The sequence below is a fragment of the Cornus florida genome, unplaced genomic scaffold (assembly GCF_030987335.1).
Source record: "Cornus florida cultivar Cherokee Brave unplaced genomic scaffold, ASM3098733v1 CherokeeBrave_3.0.0_Hap2_Chr05, whole genome shotgun sequence".
In the NCBI taxonomy this organism is placed as follows: Eukaryota; Viridiplantae; Streptophyta; class Magnoliopsida; order Cornales; family Cornaceae; genus Cornus; species Cornus florida.
Window position 1 is genome coordinate 39,256,309 of NW_026775575.1, and position 15,181 is coordinate 39,271,489.

The 15,181-nt window shown below is 36.0% G+C and overlaps 1 protein-coding gene across 1 annotated transcript; it reads right to left on the reverse strand.

The window, feature by feature from the left end:
- Window positions 1-7,426: 7,426 nt before the first annotated feature.
- LOC132309180 (putative disease resistance protein At5g05400) lies at window positions 7,427-13,730 on the reverse strand. Its single transcript, XM_059807513.1, has 6 exons — window positions 11,502-13,730; window positions 9,005-9,514; window positions 8,444-8,911; window positions 8,111-8,209; window positions 7,574-7,684; window positions 7,427-7,483 (listed from the first exon to the last, which is right to left on the reverse strand). The coding sequence occupies exons 1-6, from the start codon at window positions 13,728-13,730 to the stop codon at window positions 7,427-7,429; spliced, it is 3,474 nt and encodes a 1,157-aa protein (XP_059663496.1).
- Between the last annotated feature and the right edge of the window lie 1,451 nt (window positions 13,731-15,181).

The following is a 15,181-nucleotide window of genomic DNA, read 5'->3' on the forward strand; positions in this document are numbered from 1 at the left end:
GATTGTTAGAAGAGCTGAAGGCTAGATTCGCTGCCAATGAAGTTATACTGTGATAACAAGGCCGCAATTTCAATCGCCCACAATCCAGTTTTTCATGGCAGAACAAAGCATGTAGAAATGGATAAACACTTTATTAAGGAAAAACTTGACAGTGGGCTGATTTGTATGCCATACATCCCAACTGCCGAACAGATTGATGTTGTATTTACTAAGGGGCTTCACAAGAAGTACTTTGATGCTTTAATGGGCAAGTTGACTATGAAAGATATCTTTAAGCCAACTTGAGGGAGAGTGTTGGAAAATCAGAAAGATATTTGGTAGTAATTACCAAGATTGAATAGCTATAAATTAGCTATAAATTAGGCAATGATTAGTCAATGATTATAAATTAAGAATGTATCTTTGTTATGTAAACTAATTAGTTATTCTTTTCTTTAATTAGTTATTCTTTTTGTTTAGTTTAGATTTCTTGTAATTCTTATAAGTAGGAATCCGTGTAAGTCAGAAAAGAATCGATATATGAGAAAATGATTCCCAAACTATTCTCTATGTTTTTATCTTCATACACCTGAAAAGTGTGGTGGGCGGGTTAAACAGGGCTGGCAACTTCGATCTTTTCGGTCCTTGCTCAAACGGTGTGAATTATGGGATTTACGTTATGTGGGATTCCCATATACTTGAAATAATCAATGAGATGGGCAGGCTAATATTCAAGAACGACTCGACAGGGCTCTTGCCACAAAGGATTGGTGTTCTTTATTCCCCAAACCTAGATTATCACATATTACAGTTGTGGGCTTTGATCATTTTGCTTTGCTTTTGGAGCTTCAGCCCTTGTTTCAACCTAGAAAAATACAGTTTCTTTTTTATGTGCGTTGGACACTGGATGAGGAATATGCTTCAATTATTGCTGATGTTTATTCTGATCTAGTTTGTGGTTCTCACCAATATGGGTGGGCTCAAAAGCTTCAAAATTACAAAGCTAGTCTCATACAATGGGCCAAACTAAAAAATACTAATTCAAGAGTTAACATTAATGCAGCGGAATGAAGTCTTCAGGACCTTAAAGCAAGAACTTATGATAATGATCATTCAGAGGTTACTAAGGTTGAAAAATTCTTAAGTTCTTGCTGGTTGGCGGAGGAGATCTTTTGGAAACAAAAATCTAAAAATTAGTGGCTGCAATTTGGTGACCAGAATACCTGGTTCTTCCACATTGCTACTAACGGAGAAGAGCCTGTAATTTTATCTCTAGCATTACCGATGAAAATGGTCATTGGTCTGAAGAGGAAGCCACTATAAATTCTGTTTTTTTGAGATATTTTCAGCAATTATTTAAATCTCAAAATCCTACAATTATTGATCAATTTCTGCGTTATATCCCTTGTCGAATATCTGAAGAGATGAATATAGCTCTATTAGAAATCTCGTCGAAGTTGGAAATTAAACAGGTTGTGTTTTCTATTGCTCCTCTTAAAGCTCTAGGACCTGATAGGATGATGCCATTATTTTATCAAAAATATTGGGAGTTAATCAAATCTGATGTTGTTGGAGCTATTTTTAGTTTTTTGAATCTGGTCATATGCTTTCAAGGCTTAATCATACAAATATTGTGTTGATTCCTAAAATTCAGTCCCTTACTCTTGTTTCACACTATAGGACAATTTCATTATGTAATGTTTATTATCGAATTATTGCTAAGATAATGACTAACTGGTTGAAAGGAATCATTGGATTCTGATGAGCGCTGAAAAGTGCGCATTTAAACCCCTTAAGCTCGAGTATTCTAGAACCTTTATCTATCTTATTTTCTCGTCTTAGACTAATTTCATATTATTGCCTTTTTCAGGTGCTTATCCCAAAAATAAGTTAATTCAGCCAAATAAGAGCCTTAAAGAAGCTAATTCAAGCTGAATGGAAGAAAGGAGCAAAGTGGAAGCAAAATGAAGCAAAGTGTGGAAAGTCAGCATCTTCGATCGATCTCAACATTCCTTCGATCGATCTGGAGGTGATCGATCTGGCCAGTTCTAGATGGATCCGAGCCTTTGTCCTTATCCAAAAGAATCCACCAAGTTCGATCAATCCAACCTTTCTTCAGATCGATCGTAATTATTCGATCTTATCCACACCTACCATCCCACCTACCACTTTTGTCTCTTTCCCAAAATATCTCAAAATATCTCAGAGATTTATCTTTATTCAAAAAGGCGCTGCCAATGATTGATCGATCTCTGCAGCATTCGATGGATCTCACCTAAGTTCGATCGATCTCACCACAGTTCGATCTATCGAACCTCCTCAAGTCCGAAATAAAACAAATTCCAGCTCATTAAAAGTTGGCTCATGGTGCAATCATTGCAAGGTCCCTAGTATATGAGTCCAGACCATTGGGTGTGACACTAGACCTACCTATATAAGGATTTGGAGCCATTTTAAGAGTAACAATTGATAACATTCATCATATCTTACATTTCACATATTCTGGAGAGGAGGCTAGAGACTAGAGAGCTTTTACACATCTTTGGGAGTTTTTCCATTCTTCTAGGGTTTCCATCAAGAAGGAGGTTATGCCTACTATGGAGATAACCCTTGAGGGTTGGATGACTACTTCAATGAGTGGTTAGACATCTACTTGGGGCTAGAGTAGCTCCTAAGTTTGCTTCCTAGACTCAGTGTTTTGTATATTTTTGGGGATTTTCTTGTAACAAATGTTTTGATCTTAGATTTATATATATCTTGTGGTTTCTACTTGATGTGTATGGATTTATGCTTTCAATTGATTATCTATTTCTAACCATATGTCTATGTATGCTAGAATGGATGATTCATGTGCTTTTCTTTAGATCTAGTAGAGTTTTTGCATGTTTATGTGTATGGATGAAGTTAATCTAGAGATGGTCAAAATATGGTGCTTAATTAAACACTTTTGTAATTTATTTGATGGTTCACACTTGTTTCTTGATGGATTGTGCCACACCTTTAGCTTACTTAGTTTAATTTCCATGTCTTTAGTGTAGATGTAGTGTAGTTGCTTTAGATTTATAGATGGGTGGACAATTTATTCTTGTTCCTTGGTGTTCCATACTTATGAATGCAAAAGGTGTATATTTCTAGATAGTTGTGTGTGCATAAATTATGGATTCATTGAATGAATTTTGGTCTCATTTGATAGGTTGTGCTTTCCATTTGAATTGGCTAGACAATCTATACTTATTTTCCTTCTATACTTAGTTTCAATTAATGTCATACACACACACACACACACACACACACACACACACACACAAGTTACAATTCAATTTCCCCATTAATGTACAATTGCTAGTGTCTAGTGAAGTCAAGCTTAGTGGTGAGCTCTAGTACCCCAAGTCCTCTCCTCTATATATTTTTCCCTACATTCTAAATTGTTACTTTTAGCTTGCTTTAATTTGAATTGCATTGTAGTTAATTAACCAAACAAACCACATTTTGATCACTCGACCTACTAACCCTACCTTGTTTCCATTTCAAGTTCACCTATAATCCCTTGGGACGATCCCTACTCACCCTAGCTATATTTTTAGTTAGAGGTAGTAGTGGCTTTTATAAATTTAAAACTTGGCTACATTGCATATTCACACTCTTTACACAAATTTTAAGCGTTGGTCGCCGCGACACGACCAGGTTCCTTATCGGTGGATCCCAAAGTGCTTTTGTTGTAGGTCAACACATAATGGATAACATACTTATCACTCATAAAATTCTGCATTATTTAAAGAATAAGAGGAAGGGGTTGAAAACTTACATGGCACTGAAACTTGATATGAGTAAGGCTTATGATTGTATTGAATGGACGTTTTTGTTTCAAATGCTTCACAGGCTGGGGCTAAATTCTCATTGGTTAAAGCTTTTTTCTACTTGCGTGACTACAGTTACTTATTCTATTAAAATCAATGCGAACTCAATTGGTTTTTTTTCATCCTACTCGTGGTTTGCGATAGGGTGATCCGCTCTCCCTATATTTATTTATAATTTGTGTTGAAGCGTTTTGGCTATTATTCAGATGCAACAAGCATGACTTTTGACAGGGATACAAATTTGTAGGGCTGCACCTTCAATTTCTCATCTTTTTTTTGCGGATGACTCCTTTGTTTTTTGTGCGGCAGCGGAATCTAAAGTCCTTACTTTGAAGAAAATTTGGCCAATTACGAGCGGGCATCTGGATAACAAGTGAATTTTGATAAATCCTCTATTTTTTTCTCAAAAAATGCTCCACATTCCTTGCGAAGATTCCTAAGCCACTTGTTGGGTCTCCAGGAGGAAGGATTTCGTGCTCGATATTTAGGTGTGCCGGCTATCATTGGTCGATCAAAGTGCGATGTTTTTCAGTTTATTTTATCTCAAATGCAAGAGCGGTTAGCTTCTTGGAAGGTAAACACGTTGCTGGTGGAAAAGAAGTGTTGATTAAGGCCGTGTTGAATGCCTTACCAAGTATGTGATATCTTCATTCAAGCTCCCACGTCATTTGCATCTTGAATTGATGCAACAAATTCGGACTTTCTGGTGGTGCAAAAAAGAACAGTCTTGATCCGTTCACTAGATAAACTGGGCTTCTTTATGTCAGAGTAAGAAGTATGGGGGGGGGGGGGGGGGGGCTAGGTTTCAGAGAACTTGAGGCTTTCAATTTGGTTCTTTTAGCTAAGCATGCTTGGAATTTCCAAGTCCTAAAGGAAGGTTTAGCATATAAGTTAAGGCAAATATTTTCGCTCGTGCTTGTTTTTGAAGGCATCCTTAGGTTCAAATCCTTCCTGGGGGTTGCGAAGTATATAGTCAACCCAAGCCCTTTTGAATAGAGGATTGAGGTGGCTGATTGGAAATGGAAAATCTATACATATTTGGAATGATCATTGGGTCCTTGAGTTTCCTCATAAATTAACACCTCCATTAGTGAATTCTTCTTTTGTTATGTAGCTGATTTGATTGATCAACATACTAAAGCCTGGAAATTGGATGTCTTGCAACAACTATTTCCAATTCATGAAGTTCAAGCAATATCTCGAAAATATTTCAGTCATTGGGACAAACTAGATGTTCAAATTTGGGCGTCTGAGTTTACAGGAAATTTCTCCGTCAGATATGCTTATTATCTTGTTGTTTCTATTTTTGATACCTCTGTTGCTCGAATGGATAGTTTTTCTTGGCATTAAGTTTGGCGATGCAAAACTCTCTCCAAGGTGCAGCACTTACTGTGGCGATGTTGCCATGGCCTACTGGCTCATTGCTCATGCATCGAGGATGCGTGGTGTCTCCTCTGTGCCAACGGTGTGGATTGGAAGAGGAATCTATTGTGCATCTTTTCTTCACATGTCCGCATTCTATACAGGTATGGGAATTGTCCCCTCTTAGATTTGATTCTTCATCTGCCACCTTTCAGTCTTTTTTTGGATGGTTGGTGTCATTTGGTGACCCAAATTGCTTTTTTGCCTGATAAAAACGTTGTTTAGGGCTTTGTATCTTTTTGTGCTTGGAGCATATGGAAGGCTAGGAATCGCAAGGTGTTTGAGGGTGAGATGTGGAACCCAAGGAAGGTGGTTGCCAAGGCTATCGAGAGATTTTGCGAATTTCAGGAGGCTCAATTTCAATGCAAAAAACTGGATAGGGGATTTTCTTTGTCTTCTTTTGACTACTGGTTGCCTCCTCCGCAAGAGTTGATTAAATGTAATTTTGATGCTAGTTTTCTTAAGGGTTCTTTTTTAGGAGGAGGTGGTGTAGTGTTTTGTGATTCTCATGGAACTATTCTTCATGCGGTGGTGTTTTCACCTTTCATTTCATTATCGTCAATGGTGGCTGAGGTTTTTGCTTTTCGGTGAGCTATTTTTTGGGCCTGTTCTCTTGGATACCTATATTTGTGCTTTGAATCTGATGCAAAAAATAGTTGTTGATGTTGTGGGTGCTAGTGCAGTTTGTCCTACTGAAATTGCGTTTATTTGTTTTGATATTAAAGTGGAGCTTCAGGCATTTATTATGAGCTCCTTATCTCACGTTCGACGATTAGGTAACCGGGTGGCTCATGCCCTTGTTGAAGTATCTCGTTATTGTGTAGGAGCAGACAGGGTGTTGGATCCTATTCCTCCTCGGATTGTGGCTCTTGCTGCGCGTGATGCTTTGGTTATTGCTTCTTAGTTTTTGTTTGGGGTGTTGGGTGGTGGTTGTTGTGCTTGTTTGCTTTGTTATTACCGGGGGAAAAAAAAAATCCTTTTACAATTTTTTACTTTACAAATTAAAAATTTTAAATTTTGCTAACAACTTGCCATATGGATCATCAAACCGATCATATGAACTTTAAGGTATATGAAGTTTCGTAACCCCAAATGGTCAAATACATTCTAGGGGCAGTTAAGTCATTTTATACATGAATTTTTTTTTTTGGGTAAGTCAACACAATGTCAAAAGAGTAGTAATATCATTTTACATGTCAAAGTGATCTGACACCATTTAAAAGTGACGTTTGGGTTGTGAGTTAAAAACGGACCGAATATGTGTAACGTGAGTGATAGTAAATTTCAAAAAGTGTTTCAACGTGATATTTGGCCAAACCTAAGGGGTGTCTGTGAAATTAACCCCAAAATAAAATAAATAAATTTTTAATAAAATAAGTCACCAATAATAAACAAGTCACCATTAAAATAAAAAATGTAATTAAAAATTAATCTTTACCTTATTGAATTAATTAGATTTCGTGTCTACTGTATTAACAATAAATAAATAAATAAAACTTTTAATTTCGTTTTACAGGTTAACCTAACCACTATATTACAAGAATGGATTATGCGAATATATATAATAGGAAACTTAACAAAAATAATATAAACAAAAACTAAAATATTAATACATAATATTTTACTGACACATTTATAATTAATTGTCTGCATCGATTACCTCGTTTTATCATAAACAAAATTCTACTCTCTTTTTTCCCTTTCTTTAGGAAATTTCATTTTTGCAAAAGGAGCAACAATCGGTGAAAAGAGGGATTAGGATTTCTTTTGCATTGGCTTAGGGTCAACAAATTGACTAAAAGCTAGAAGACTTCAAAATTTCTTCTTCTTTCCACGTTTGCCATGGAGAGAAATTGAGAGTAAAAGAGAGACAGACCAAGTAGAAGGGATGAACTTGCTTTGAATTATGGGAGAGATACTTGTTAATGCTTTTTGAGACTGAGTAAATCTAAAACTGTGAATAGAAACAATTATGAATAGTTAAAATCTAGGTATTTTTTCTGAACATTTTGAGAGTGGACATATTTACAATTACATAATAATATAGTTGGAAAATGAAAATCAAAATAAATGAAATATGTTGAGTGGGGCAACTGCTCCATTGGATCCAACTTATAACCTCTACTTCTGCAAATTCAAGTCCTAAATGGGTGTTTGTGTAATCTTATTTACTGATTTAGCAGAATTTCATCTTCATCTTCATCATTATCCTCCACCGCTAGTTCCTGAATTAAACAGAAGGTGAACGGATTAAATGAAAATCATTAGCTAAGTGATATCTTGTAGTAAGGACAAAGGAAGGTGTTCGTAGTTACCTTTCCTTTGGCAGATTGCTGCACATAATTATTAAGGTCACTTACACGACTTGACGTTGAACCACTAGTTACTTGTATATCCGGTGTGCTTAAGTATCCAAATGTGAAAGTCTTCAATTTCGGACATTCGTATCAATAAACAGTCGTCAAGGATGGGAATTTAAAAGCACTGTTTGCCAGACAAAAACATGTGAGGTTTGATAGATATGAAAGTTTCAGATACCCTAGCTGAGAGAAGACAATTTCATTGGTGGCATCTTCTCCTCCTCCATTTTTAAGTATTTCTTCCATCATAGCACAATCGACAATGCTTAGATCTCTAAGTTGTGTGAGACTTCTTGCTATTGAGAGTGAGAATAGATATGTCAGCCTGTTGCATCTTTGAACTGTCAAATATGTTAGGCTGTGAAACACCGGAAGTCCTTCAAGGTTGAAGATAACCTCCAATGAGTAACAAGATTGTAGAGTGAGCATTTGGATAATCTCAAACCGTTGTAGCAGGGTAGAAACATTTACTAAGTTGCTGCAGTTGCGTACCTCCAGGGATCTTACTTTGCAAAAGGGATGGACATGGCAAGTACCTTCGGACATGCTCTCATCACTGAGCATCAATCTATCCATGATAGGAAATTCAACCTGCAAGCAGAAATTAATTAATTAATTTTTTGTCGAGCAGAAATCCATGATAGGAGTATATAATTGCATATTGGGTTGTTGGCAAGAAATCCCCCTTTCCTGCTCACAGCTAGTGGCATTCATTTGAGGCTCTTTCTAGTTTTGACTTTTAATTGGTATGCAAATTTTCAATAACACCAGAGAAAATTGGAATAATGGTTTCCTCATAACTGAAATAGGAATTAATGGACTTACCATTTCATTTGGCAATGTTTGTATGGGGGCATCCACTGTATTTATCTCCAGAATATTCAGGTTCCGCAATGGTTCACTACTGTTCAGGTATCGGCAAGGAAACATCTTCAATTTGGGACAACATTCTATTGTTATTCTTATTCCGGATGGCAATTCAGAAATGCAATTCCTCCCACAAAAGCTTGTCAGGGACGGTAGGTCTTCAAAGACCACTTCATTTAATCGAGGGAACACAAGATTGTTCTCCACTTCTTTTCCCATAGCTTTATCGCTTGCAACCGTTCCTTCTGCTCCCTTTGACCCTTCAACTTTAAATACCTCTTGCAGGGAGTCGCACTCTTTCACACGGAGCTCTTTTAGGTTCTGGAAACTTGTAAGTGATTGTGTTGAAGCAACATTTAATAGCTTGAGACACCTATAGTTGTTCATTCCCTCAATAAACAACTTCTCCAAGCAAGGAAATTTAACCTGCAAAACATTTATCACTGATTTCATTAATTTCAGTTGTTCAGTGCACCCAAGGTTAATTAGGATTAATTAAAGACACAGGCACGTACGTACCTTGTGGTCGAAGAGAGCTTGTCGTTGGGGAAAATTTTCCTTTAGTATGCTTTCATTTTCATTTTTGAAGCAGCAGAAACTACTGAATTTTGGCAACCTAAAAAGTTTCATTTTGTTTAATTGAGGGAACACAAGGAACTTTTCACTGGCTTCTTCTTTGGATCCTCCACTGCAGAAGAAACTAATGAGGTTTCGTAAGTTTACAACTGTCATAGTCTTTAATCGAGGAAACATGGTGATCTCATCAGTACCTTCTTCAACTGCAACCACTTCAACTCCAGATACAATTGAATCACATGAATCAACTTTGAGACTTTCAAGGTTCTGTAACAACGGGAGTACATTGGGTGGAATGACATTTACTAGCTTCTCACACTTGTACACTTGAATGAGCCTCAGCTGCCGGAAGGAATCTTTTGCTTCCGGACTTGGGAATAATTGGTTGTTCCATATCGCCGTGAGGCTTTCCAAATTTTTAATCTCCAATTCCTCCAAAGCTGGGAACCTAACCTGCAAATTTTATTACATCACATTTCATGAATTAATGTTGGAAAAATAGCATAAGGTAAAAAAAAAGTTAGAATAGATATTAGACTTGCTAGAATGTGATAATTCAATTGAAATGAAAAGATATGAAATCAAGGATGCTTTTCATTTATTGTACTTCAAAAATTTATGAGTTAGACGTTTTAAGATTATTGCACTTAACATATTTATTAGTGTTGATGATCTGAAATCACATTTAAAAAAAGAAATATTGTACTTCAAAAAACTGTCATAGTGTTGATACGTTTAGTTTATTGAAAGAATTTGTAAGTAACAAGCTTCAACAAAACACAGGAATAGAAAAAGCTTACACAATTGAAGGATTTAAATACATAATTATATTGTTTTAAGAAAAAAAATGAAATTCATAATTTAATTAAAATTGTACAAAAAAGTATATCAAGATAATAAAACCAGCCATCCAAATCATATTACGAGAGTTAATTTTGCATTTTTTTTTCCTTCTATTTTTAGTAATTTTAAGAGAGTTGAATTTTAAATTTCCTTTTATTAATAGATTCCTGATAAGTTTTCTCTAGTATAAATATTAAAATATTCCCAAAAAAAAAAACATTAAAATATTTTTTCACTTATCAACAATATCTTATGTGTTGTATTTGTGCAGAGCCAAAAAAAAAATTGTTGAAGATAGTTAATGTCATGAGCAAAAAAGGTGCCCATTGAACTTTGTTCTCTATTCTCGGGTCAAAAGACGTGGGAAAGTGAAGTAAAAAAAAAAAAAAAAATTTGAAAAATTGAAAAAGACACTTTAGAGCACTTTATACGAAATAATGTGAAGATCCATTTGGTAAGAGTTTGTAAATCAAATAGTTATTTTATTACTTTTTAATATATTTTAGATTTCAAGTTGTTATAATTTTATTTGCTGGTAGTTGGGATGGGAGTATGTTTGATAATATAACCAATGGGCTTCTGCAATTTATTGGGCAGTTCCACATTATGGGCGGTGAGGATAGAATAGAGTGGCAGTCCAAGGAATTCACATTTAAGGCTGCATGGAATGCTTGTAGGACCAGAAGAAATGAAGTTTTCTGGGCTGATCTGTGTTGGAATGGGGGAAGGCCTAGATGGTCTTCTCATTCAGTGTTGGTGTTACAGAATGGTATTCTCTCAAGTGCCTATCTTTGAAAGAGGGGTGCGAGTCTAGCATCCAGACGTTGGTTGTGCTACAAGAAGAATGAAAATGGTGATCGTTTGTTTTGCCGCTGTGATTTTACTAGGCAGGTATGGCTGGAATTAGCGGCTGTTAGCCACTGACACTACAAGGAATGGCTGAAGATTTTGTCCAGAGGTTTAGGGTGAACAATATCAGAAACAAATTTTGCAAGTTGGTTTTTACAGCTACTCTGTATTTCATTTGGAAGGAAAGGAATGATAGGCCACACAATGACTAAGTCTTCTAGTCCAAAGGAGGTGGCTAAATGCATTATATGCGAGGTTCTTGATATTCTAGGCATATGTTTGCAAGATGTTATCTTGATGTTTTCCTAGTTTAGGTTTTCTTCAAGGTTGCTTCTTTGTTTCCCTTATGGGATGGTTGGAATAGGGGTATGCCCCTATGATGTTTTTGTATCATATTGTTTATATTAATGAAAATTTTCCTCCATTTAGGGAAAAAAACGATTGTATATTCAAACGGTTCAATTCATCTTAATGAAAAATTTCGGGTGTGATAAGTTAAGTTTTAACAAAAACAAGAAAACATAAAAAATAAATAAAAAGAAATTGAGATGTGATATGGGTCTGGAAAATTCAATACCAATCAACCCCTAGTTGTCTAACCAAATTCAATTCTCATGATTAAAAAAAAAAAAAAAAATTTGAACGGCGAAGGCAGAATAGATATTAATAAATTTCAATGCTTGTTTAGTTATGATGACCAATGTTTGTTTGGTAAGTGTGGAATGTGGATAGATAATGTCTAGCATACCTTATCATTAAAGAGTTGTGCAAGGCCGGAAACATTGCATTCTTCAGCTGACGTCTTCTTCGTATTGGCATTGAAGCTTCTCAGTTTTGGTAGACCCCACAACTCCATTTTCTTTAATTGACGAAAAGTAACTGTATCCATGATTTCATCTCCAACTATTTCTTCCAAGATTTCACACTTACTTATACTTAATTCTTGGAGTTGCAGAAGGCCTCTTGCTGCGGCTGCGGAGAACAGATATCTCGATGGACAGTTTATTACTTCTAAAATACTTAATTTACTAAAAGAACAAGACACACCTGATCTGATGGTCTGTGAATTCCAATTTGGTCTGCCAAATAAATGTTCTATCCCCTTACAATCCCTAACTCCAACATACTTCAAGTCTAGAAACCCCTCTCCATCTGTGTCTTGACTCACATTCTTTAAAATTTCCAGTTTTTGTAAATGGAGCACTTCAGCTTTCTCCATCAAAATGTGAAGCTCCCTCTTCAAAGGAATTCCCATTAGTTTCAATATCCCTGTCGCCGAATTATTTCCGGAACCAAAGTCAAAAACACTAAACTTCTGGCCAATGGATATTTGAAATCTGATTAAAGACTTAGACAGGAGCTCATTGATGGGCAGTAACTCAACATTTGGGTATTCTAAATCACTGGGAAGCACACAATCCTTGTTCAACCGTAATGAGGTTGCTCTGCATCTTTTGTATTCATCATCGTCCGGCCACTTGTCAACACCGGCTTTCACTAGAAACATGGCATCTTCCCCTTTTGATGCAATCGAAATGGCAACATCTCGAATGATATCATACATTTTCACGAAGTTTTCACTTCCACCTTCTAACAACAAAGAAGATATCTTTAGGGTATCGACGATTGCATGAACTCTATTCCTTGCTTCTTCCATTGTATCCACGCCTCGGAGAAGTCTCAATCCAACGCCATGCATCACCAAATCATCAATGAAAATCTCAGCATCTTCTCCGAACAAACAACAAAGCAAAAAAATTGACTTTGCATCAACAGACTCCAGATAGTTGTAGCTCAACTCTATGCGTGAATAGAGTTTTCCCTGCAATCCACCAATGTTATCTGCCCTACAATTTCTTAGTTGTGTTAGTGCATCTTTCCATATCTGCTTACTCTTATTCTGTAGTGCTCCACCAACTGCAAGTATTGCCAATGGCAAACATGCACATTCTCTACACACTTCTTCCGCTATAGATCGCATTTCATGAGTTTCAAAAGAATCTCCCACCTTCTTCTTAAATAGGGACCATGCTTCAACTTCCAATAAGACTCCAATTTGAAAGTTATCTTTTTCCTGAACACCCATCTCTTTGCACACATCTCTACTCCGAGAGGTTAACAAAATCTTGCAACCCCTGAAATGATCATTTGTAGCTGGAATTCCAATGTCCTCCAACTTAATTTGATCATCCCAAATGTCATCCACCAGTACAAGGATCTTTTTACCATTTTTCAGTCTACAGTGTAGCCGCCCCTTTCTTGCATCTACAGTGTCTTCTTCTAATTTTTGATTCAAAACTTCCGCAAGTTTTTGTTGAATTTCTTTTAAATTTGGTTTCTGGGTGACAACTACTTGAACAATCTCATCAAAGAGCTTATCATTTTCAGCTTGTCGGGCAACTTCTTTCATCATTCTCGTTTTTCCAACTCCCGGCATTCCGTGTATCCCAATCTTGTAATTGCTATCATCTTTTAGTGCCTCCATGATCTGCTTAAAAACCGTCTCTCTGGATTCAAAACACTCGTACTTCATGCTGTTTGAGCGCCAAATACCAGTTAGAGGAGGTCGATGTGCAACAGTGTCAAATTTTCCCTCCTCCATAAGCTTGGTTACAATATTCTTCTTCTTTTTTCCTTCCTTTCCCAACCGGTAGCGTGAGCATACATCAACACACTTAAGATCTTCTGTGCCTTGTTGTAATCTGTTGCTGACTTCTTCCATGGTCGCCAATTTGGTGTGCACTTTATCAAGCCACTTGGAGACATTTTTCTCAACGACTTCACCATTGTTTTCGGCTTGATTGACCTTTTCCTGGAGTATTTCCATGGCATCTCTGAGTTTGTCAACTTCAACATGAAATTCCTCAATGTTTTGCTTGCAGTGAAGCAAATAACCAAATTGACGGCCGATGGATGCGTACAAGCGGCCTATGATGGGCTCTATCATCTTTTCCACAATTTTACTAATCACTCCCATTTTTAATCGCTTTCTTTTTATTTTCTCTCTCTCAGGAGATGTACAAGGAAATATATGGAAACAGAAATACAGGAAGCTTTAACAAAGAGAAAGCTAAGAAATTAAAGAAAGAGACTTCAAGACAAATACACAGAGTTTGATTTTAAATGACAAACAAAAGTGAAGTTTTTTTTTTTTTTTTGGGAAAGAAAAGTGAAGAGAGAGAGAGAGAGCAAAATACAAAGCAGGAAATGAAAGCACCAGAAAAACAGAAAGGTGAAGTGTTCTACTGTTGTTGTTGTAGAACAGAGAGGAAACCAAAGAAGAGATTAATTTAAAGACATACCTCTGGCATAATATTCCAATTCCAAATGCACCAATTAAGTTTGATCCAACAGAAATAAATTAGATGAAGAGAAAGGGAAGATCGATTCAGTAGAACAGAGAGAGAGATGGTGAGACAGTGAGATAAGAGAGAACAGAGGGATTGCAAATTGAGAGAGAGAGAGGTGCAAGTCAGTCAAGTCAGAAAAAGAGAACTCTGTGGCATAACCGTCGAGGTTAAGTCAGGACCTAAAAGATTGAATGGAAGGGAATTAAATACGTTATGAATTTCAAAGTACTCCTATAATTTTAATTAAGGGGATTCATTATTAGAAGGGAAGTAGACTATTCAAGAATTTCACATTTTTTCAAGTCCATCATTACACTGGAACAGAGGCACTGTGTAACATGAAAATACAGATTTTCAACTCCTAGAAAAATTTCCAAAAATAAAACTTCTAATGTCAGTTTTTAGATATTGGATCATGTAATACATGAATTTAAAAGAAATTCTGCGAAATATGATTTTGATTTTGTTTATAAAATGGTAAAGCCAGATTAAACTAGCTTTGATGGAAAATTAGGAGGAATACAAACTATATTAGAAGAAGCAAGAGTAAAAAAATAATTGGAGCAATTTGAACTTTCATTAAGGGTCAAACATAAGTCACAAAATCCTTCACAAAAGGTGTCGCTCTCATGTTTAGAGAGTGTTCCACGCGCACTTTCGCTCAAATTATCACTATTTGCGACTTAATTTTGCAGTTTTTGTGCTCCAGCTCTCGAATTCGCTCTCGCTCTAACTCCCGTTTTATGTGACTTAGGTCAAACTTGTTTTAAGAGAATGAAATTACATATCTTATTTAAGAAAAAAATGCTTATAAAGACTTCATCATTAACTCAAAAAAATTGCTGTCCAAAATCTATAGAATTAGGCTTTAAATGGTTTAAACTTAAAGTATGTACGAGTAGACAGTAAATTTAATGAGTAAAATTGGTTTGGATTGCTTTCTTAGAAACTTTGGTCACCATCACATTTATCACCAAAAATTTTGAGTGTGTAATCATTTTTTCATCTAAATTAAACTTAAAGTTTGTACGGTAGACAATAATCATAAAAAATTCCTTAAAAGTAACTCAAAAAAATT